General features: G+C 49.6%; 1 protein-coding gene across 4 annotated transcripts; it reads left to right on the top strand.

Moving 5' to 3' along the window:
- The first annotated feature begins 316 nt into the window (after nt 1–316).
- Nucleotides 317–6,492, top strand: LOC103189220 (leucine-rich repeat and fibronectin type III domain-containing protein 1-like protein). 4 transcript variants are annotated; one of them, XM_042345456.1, is made up of 3 exons: nt 317–1,931; nt 4,851–5,359; nt 5,394–6,492. In XM_042345456.1, the coding sequence occupies exons 1-3, from the start codon at nt 538–540 to the stop codon at nt 5,792–5,794; spliced, it is 2,304 nt and encodes a 767-aa protein (XP_042201390.1). In that variant the 5' UTR covers nt 317–537; the 3' UTR covers nt 5,795–6,492. The 4 variants fall into 4 exon arrangements, with proteins under 4 accessions (XP_042201390.1, XP_042201388.1, XP_042201387.1 ...); XM_042345454.1 differs by having other exon boundaries at nt 4,851–5,245; nt 5,669–5,768; XM_042345453.1 differs by having other exon boundaries at nt 4,851–5,587.
- Nucleotides 6,493–7,608: the final 1,116 nt, after the last annotated feature.

Here is a 7,608-nt window from a genome sequence, read left to right as displayed (position 1 = left end):
AGGGTGGGGGTAGAAGGGTGGCCAAAGGCACGGTCAAAGAGGAGGGTCTTGAGACGAGCCTTGAAGGAGGCGAGGGGACTGTGAGATGGAGTTCCAAAGGGTGTTCCAAAACACATAGTCACTCCACATTATATATATACTGTTAAGCGCTTTGGGACATCCTCCTGACATGAAAGTCATTATATCAAAGGCAAGGATTATTATTACTATTACATTCATATTATTATTATTAATAACAACAACATTGGAAAGAAATTATCTCATTCTTTTCAATCAATCAGTAAACTTTGAGGCAAATGAGGCTAAGACTGGGTGGAATTTTAAAGGTCTCTGACCTCAGTGGGTGAGCGGGTTGAACAGACAGCTGAGCCAGTGAAGTGTAACCAGGCCCCATCACTGAGTAATCAGAAGTATCATCTCATGCAAGACAGTCTTGTTTTTTTTTCCTTCTCCTTCTGTAAAGCCAATTCAATTACGTCCAAGATGTTCTAATATGGCTCTCTTCTCTTCCCCCCAGGATTGCCAATCTGACTGACCATGGAAAGCTTGCTGCTGTGTGCGCTGGTGCTGGTCCTGGGCGTGACAGTGACAGCCCAGCTGTGCCCCAAGCGCTGTGTGTGCCAGAACCTATCGCCCTCCATCGCCATCCTCTGTGCCAAGACAGGGCTCCTGTTCGTGCCGCCCTTCATCGACCGCAGGACGGTGGAGCTGCGGCTGACGGACAATTTCATCACCTCCGTCAGGAAGAGGGACTTTGCCAACATGACCAGCCTGGTGCACCTGACCCTCTCCAGGAACACCATCAGCCAGATCATGCCTCACTCCTTCGGGGACCTGCGGGGCCTGCGAGCTCTTCACCTGGACAGTAACAGGCTGACCAAGCTGGTGGACGCACATCTGAGAGGCTTGGTTAACCTGCGGCACCTGATCCTCAACAACAACCAGCTCAATGCCATTTCTGACGGCTCCTTCGACGACTTCCTGGGCTCTCTGGAGGACCTGGACATGTCCTACAATAACCTAGAGACCTTCCCATGGGAGGCCATCTCCAAAATGGTCAACCTCAACACCCTGTCCCTGGATCACAACCTGATCGATCACATTGAGGAGGGCACCTTCTCTGTGCTGCACAAACTCAGTCGCTTGGACATGACGTCCAACAGGCTACACAAGCTGCCTCCTGACCCTCTCTTCCTCAGGACCCAACTGCTCGTGAATACGCGAGGCTCGCACTCCTTCTCACTGGTGCTCAGCTTTGGGGGCAACCCTCTGCACTGTAACTGTGAGCTGCTCTGGCTCCGACGTCTGATGCGAGAGGACGACCTGGAGACGTGTGCCTCCCCACCTCACCTGATGGGCAAATACTTCTGGTCCATCGCTGAGGAGGAGTTCATCTGTGAGCCTCCGCTCATCACCAGGCTCCAGGCAACAAAGACATTTGTCATGGAGGGTCAGGGCGTGACCTTGAAGTGCAAGGCGGTGGGCGATCCTGATCCCTCTATCCTATGGAGCCTGCCCGAGGGCAAACTCGTCTCCAACACCTCCCGGACCATCATCTACGACAACGGCACCTTGGACATCCTGATCACCACCCTCAAGGATAACGGCAGGTTCGCCTGCATCGCCTCCAACGCTGCGGGCGAGTCTGCCACCAATATCACCATCGGGATAATCCCGTTGCCCCACTTTGTCAACCTAACCCAGCACATCAAGGTCCCCGACCCCGGCTCCTCTGACATCAGCACCTCCAGCAAACCTGGCGCTCCCTCCAACTCCAGCGACACCAAGTCTACCCAGGACAAGAAGGTCACGGCCTCCGAGCTGACCACCACCTCAGCACTGGTGCGTTGGCCCTCGCAGCGCTCTATCCCCGGCATCCGCATGTACCAGATCCAGTACAACAGCTCGTCCGACAACACTCTGGTCTACAGGTAAGCTCCCGCCAGGACCGCTTCCATTAACAACAATACTTACACAGTCTTTCACATTGGGAGGATGTTCCAAAGCACTGGACAGTCAGGGATTTGTACCCGAACTGGGGGTTAGGATCAGTAGGGGTGGAGGGCAGGGAGGTGGGGGTAGGAAGCGCTGTTGGTCAAAGAGGAGGGTTTTGAGATGGGCCTTGAAGGAGCCTTGCTTTCCTTTTGCTGAGTTTCATGAAATAAAGACCGCATATGATTCAGAGCCACTAAATGGCCTCCTCCTGTCCCAGAACATTGTGATTCAAATCTGACCATGTTGTTATTCCACTCCCTTCACTGACCCCTTCTCCCCTCCACCTGACAAGGCATTTGGCTCCAGTTTTCCTTCTCTTGGGATTACTGCCTGGTAGCGCTCTCACCCCTTTAGTCAGAAGATTGTGGGTTCAAGCCCCAAGTTGGAACTTTGAGCTCACAGTTGAGGCTGACACTGTGGGAGCTCTGCATTGTCAGATTTGCTGTTCTTTGAATGAGATGTTAAACCGAGCTCCTGTCTGTGTCCTGTTCAGGTGCAAAATGGCTCCCGTGTTTTCCTACCAAATCTACAGTTAAAAATATGTGCCATGACGTGTTTTGCGAAGTGTCGGCATGTTAAGGCGCTATAACAATGGAGTTTACTTTCTTTCAGTTGTTTTGACAGAAGGAGCATGTTAACAGAGAAGACTGTAGAGAGCAGAGAGGCCTCAGAGCTAACACATGCAGAGAGGCAGAGGCGTGACTGGCCATTGATTGCTTTTAGTTTCCTTTTGTAAACATAAATGTCCTCCTTTGTAATGTGTGCAATCTCCACCAGCACTGACTGGCTGGTTTCTGTGCTATCTCACTCTGTATTTCACGTCTGTGTGTGGGACGTTGCTGTTTACAAATTGGCTGCTGTGTTTTCCTACAAATTGCACAGTCACTACACCTGGCAGTAAAATCCTGTGAAGCGTTTACTGAGGATATGATGAGGGCTGTACGAAATGCTAGCATGTACCCTTTATTCAATCTTGTTATTCCCAATTAACACACATTGATGTTATAGCCAGTAACACACGGTGTGTTATTATATAATATACAGTTATAGCCAGTGACACTCAATATACTCAATCTACGACTGTTTCTGGGACGCTGCAGTGCACGATTGGCCTCTGCGTTTCGCCCACGAAATACACAGTCAATTCACTTCACTGTATCCTGTGAAGCACTTTGAGATGCATCAACAATGTGATGAAGCGCTCTATCAAATACAAGGATTGTTATTATTACTAACACATGGTGTGTTATTATACAATATACATAGTGTGTAATACCCAGTACAATGCAGTGTTACATAACATACACTGAAACACAGAACCACATAACTGAAGGGAGTGAGGGTGTAGAGGAGGCTGCAGTTGAACAGGGTGTGTTTAGGGGAGATGATGCTAACAGTTGGCAACAGAAAGCACTAGTTACTGAGCAGTGACACGGCAGGTGTGAAATGAGGTGAAACCTCACTCATCGCCAACTCTCCCCACAACACCCCCACTCACTTCCCTCTAGATCCACGCTCTCAGCTTCGTGACTGCTTTCACACCTGCTTGGGAGGATTAAGACTGTTCGTGGCTTGTTCTACCTCTCACGACACTGCACACCCACTTCCAGGATCTGCTTTTATCTCAGCCAAGCTCATTTCTTGGTGACAGGCAGGACAAAAGGAGATATGAAACAGGCAAATGAAATATGAATATAAAAGGAACAAAGCACGAGTTGTCTATATATACAAATACTGTAGATGAATAATGTGGAGTTCCTGTAGCTTAGTGGTTAGAGCACTCGCCTTGCTAGCGAGAAGACCTGGGTTTGATTCCCGGGCGGGTCAGGGCAAAACATTGGGCAAATTTCCTTACTCCACACACAGGCCTCTGTTTACCCAGCAGTAAGTAGGAACCCAGTTGTTAGTTAATTGGCAATTGCTTTTCCAGGGGTAATTATCCCTTAAAAAAATTATAATAATTTGATCACTCAGTCTGCGCCTGTTTGTGGGACACTGCTGTGTGCAATTGGCTGCCGTATTTCACCTGGAAAATGTACAGTATATTCTATGAAGCGCGTTGAAGATGTGATAAGGAGTATATATCAAATGCAAGGATTATTATTATTATTATGCCAAGTATACAGCCTTTTGAAAACCAGAGAATGGTGAACACTCCATGGGTTTGGGTTCAATATTTAATGAGGGCCGATGGATTCAGGGTGTCAGCTCAGGTGATCAATTCAGTCATTCACCTTGTGCCTGGGATTTGGAGTCTGCTGGAGCTTAGAATGCATGTCTTCCCACAAGTACACAGTCAGTACACTCGGCAACTGCTACCCGTGAAAGGCCTTGAGAGCGTCCGCTGTACAAAGGCGAGGATTTTTGTTGAGTGAAGACGGACTGGATCTCAGGCCAGGGCAGGTGAGCAGACAGCGCAGACTGAATGATGTGGTACAGAGAGCGAGCGAGCAGGGAGTGTGAAATGGATGAGGCAGGGAGGTGGTGGGTGCATATTGTGTTGGCAAATTCAAGAGGGAATTAGATAAGCTTTCAGCGAGAGGCAAGAATTGAGAGCTAGAGTGTTATTTACACCGAGGGACAGGTTCCTGAGCTCCTCATCTTTCCAGCACGTCTGAAAATACGGTTGTTTAAATGATTACTGGAGATGTGCGTATTTCATGCCACTCAGCCCATCATGTCTGTGCTGCCAAATCTCCTTTTATAATTAATCCCACTTCCCAGCTCTCTCCCCACTCAGTTGCTTATCCAGTTCTCTTTTGAATGATTCTATTGCTATGGATTCTATACTAGACAGAATCCACGTCTCTCTCCGGCCCCAGTCCTCCTAACATTCCCACCTTTCTGCCTTTCAGGATGATCCCGTCCACAAGTCAGCTCTTCCTGGTGAACGACCTGGCTCCGGGCCGGGACTACGAGCTGTGTGTGTTGGCCGTCTATGATGACGGGATGACCACACTGACAGCCACACGGGCTGTGGGCTGTGTGCGCTTCACCACGGAGCAGGAGTACACCCAGTGCCACTCTGTCCACACCCAGTTCCTGGGGGGCACCATGATCATCATCATCGGGGGCATCATCGTGGCCTCGGTCCTCGTCTTCATCATCATCCTCATGATCAGATACAAGGTGTACAGCAGCGGCCTGGGCGACAGCAAGGCTGTGGGCACCAACGTGTACTCACAGACCAACGGCAACGGCAGCCACAATGGGGCCCTGGACAGGTCCTGCTCCAAGCCGGAGGGACCAGGTGAGTCGGTGCCTGAGGCATTGGTTGAGTTACCCGACCAGTCGCAGACGGTTGTTTTAAGCGTGATGTGTGAGAAAGCTGGTGGGGCTCACACCACCGCCAGCGCCACCGCCTGCCTCTGCCTCCGTCACCGTGCCGACAGAGGGAGCTTTACCGCAGGCACAGAGGAGGCGGGTACAGCCGGGCGCGACAGGACAGCACCAACACCAGCAGCAGCTCGAGCCACAGACGTCATCAGAGGAGGGACACACAGAAGCAAGCACGACTGACTCCAGCATGTCGGTCTGCCTGATTAGCTCGAGCCGGGGCACTCTGCCTGGCCGGGGGAAACCGGCTAAATTAAGCAATATATCTCTCCTGCCCCGCGAGATATCGAGAACCCAACATAGACACTCGTTTGATGGAGATTATTCTCTGTTCCAGAGCCACAGTTACCCAAGGCGAGCCCGGACTAAGCGAAGCCTGACCGGCAGCGGGCAGCAGTTACACTGTGAGGACCGGAGAGGCACATTCAGCAGCACTGAGTGGATGCTCGAGAGCACCGTGTGAGCTACGCCAACAGGACATTACTGAGTCCAGCCCTCCACATTGGCACATGCCAACGCTACACAGAGGAGCCGAACACTTGTGGTTGATTCCCCACCCCGTCATCCCCAACTCCCCTCTCCACCGAACATCTGTAGTGGTGCCTTTAAACTGCTGGCTTGCAGAATCTAACCCGGGACTAGACTGACTACACATGCCTGCGAGAGAGGAACAGGCAGCTGCGGGGAGGGAGAGAGGCTAGACCCCAGCTCTCTCTCTGATATCTAGGTGGTTTTCCTTCTCTTCTACCCCCCACACACACATCCACAGCCCCTCCCCCGACCGGACCACCGCCCCTCCTCTGACCCTTCACAGATATAAGCAGGAGAAGCTCGGTGAATTGTTAACTGATGTGATCCCGGGACAGGATAGGGACAGGGACAGGGGAGCACAGGATGGAACAGCATGGGACGGGTGTTTTAGGACATCCACAGTACTGTTGCCACAAGACTTGTTGAGACCAGAATAAAGATCCACTGGAAACGTGTGAGAGCAAAAGGGCGGCGCTGGGTGACGGGAGCAAGCCAGGGTTCCTCATCCCCACAACACGTACCAACCCAGTGATTCCCCCGTTTAATAATGTACAGTATCCTGCTGGTCTGGATGAACTTCTGTGTCTGTGTAATATACATATATCTCTCTATACATCTTTATACAGATATATATGTGTACACATATGTATAGATATATGTATTCATATCTGCAGATATATATATATCTATATGTATATTGAAAACAAGTTGTGACGCACAGTGTTTTTAAAGAGTATTTGCGTGTTGCTAAACGTGTTTTTATATTAAAACCTTATGCCATCGTTGTGTCTTTATTGTTTATAATGTGTGAATTTCTAACGGGCAGGCCCTGACTGATTGGAGTCAGTGTGTGATATTACCACAGAACAGATAAATAATCCTTGCTTTTGATACAGTGGCTTTCACGTCTGGAGGACGTCACAGGATTTGTTTCGGGTTGGGTTTCGGAGTGTGTGTGTGTGATGCCTGCAGAATGCCAGGATTTGTAGTGCAGTGATTGCATTTTATAGGCAAAAGCAGCAGCCAATTTGCACACAGCGACAACCTGCAAACAGCCATGAAGGATTTTTATTATTGTTATAAATGAACAAGCGATTTTATCTGGGGGTTTGTGACAGGCAGGACACCAGGAGAGAGAGAGAGAGAGAAACTCCCTTTTCAATAGTGCTACAAGATCTTCAACGTCTACCTGAACAGGGCACAGACAGGGAGTGAGGTTTAACACCTCATCTGAAGGACAGCACCTCTGACAATGGCAGCACTTCTCCCCCCCACACCCCCGCCCTCGGCACTGGATTGCAACGTCAGCTGTGACCACAGTGAGTCCCAAGTGGTGAAGTAGATGTAGAACTCACAATCTTCTGCCTTAGTGGCGAGAGCGTGCTCCTGACTGAGCCGGGCTGACACTTGTGTTGACTATAATTAGTGTGGCGATGAGCATCAATGCAGGATGATTGGATTTTCTACTGTAAATGTTATATTTTCCACTGGAGAGAATTAAAGGTTTGTTCACCAAGCTGCCCTTGAGCCCACATCCCTTTAAAACAGTCACATTAAGAAGCACAGTCCTGACCTCTCCTCCCATCTGGGACCATGGCTCCCATTGCCTGAGAGAAATCAAAGTTATAAGATAAAGTAGAAAGCAGAAATAAACGGGTGCTAAAATGGGTCTTGTGCAAATTGTCAAACTAGTTTCTAAATAATAGTGAATAAATATTCCTTACATTTGATACATCATTGAGATCT

Source organism: Callorhinchus milii, unplaced genomic scaffold (genome assembly GCF_018977255.1).
Source record: "Callorhinchus milii isolate IMCB2004 unplaced genomic scaffold, IMCB_Cmil_1.0 Scaffold49, whole genome shotgun sequence".
NCBI classification, from domain to species: Eukaryota; Metazoa; Chordata; class Chondrichthyes; order Chimaeriformes; family Callorhinchidae; genus Callorhinchus; species Callorhinchus milii.
The sequence above is the reverse complement of the archived record's forward strand: the minus strand, read 5'-3'. Positions and strand labels throughout refer to the sequence as shown.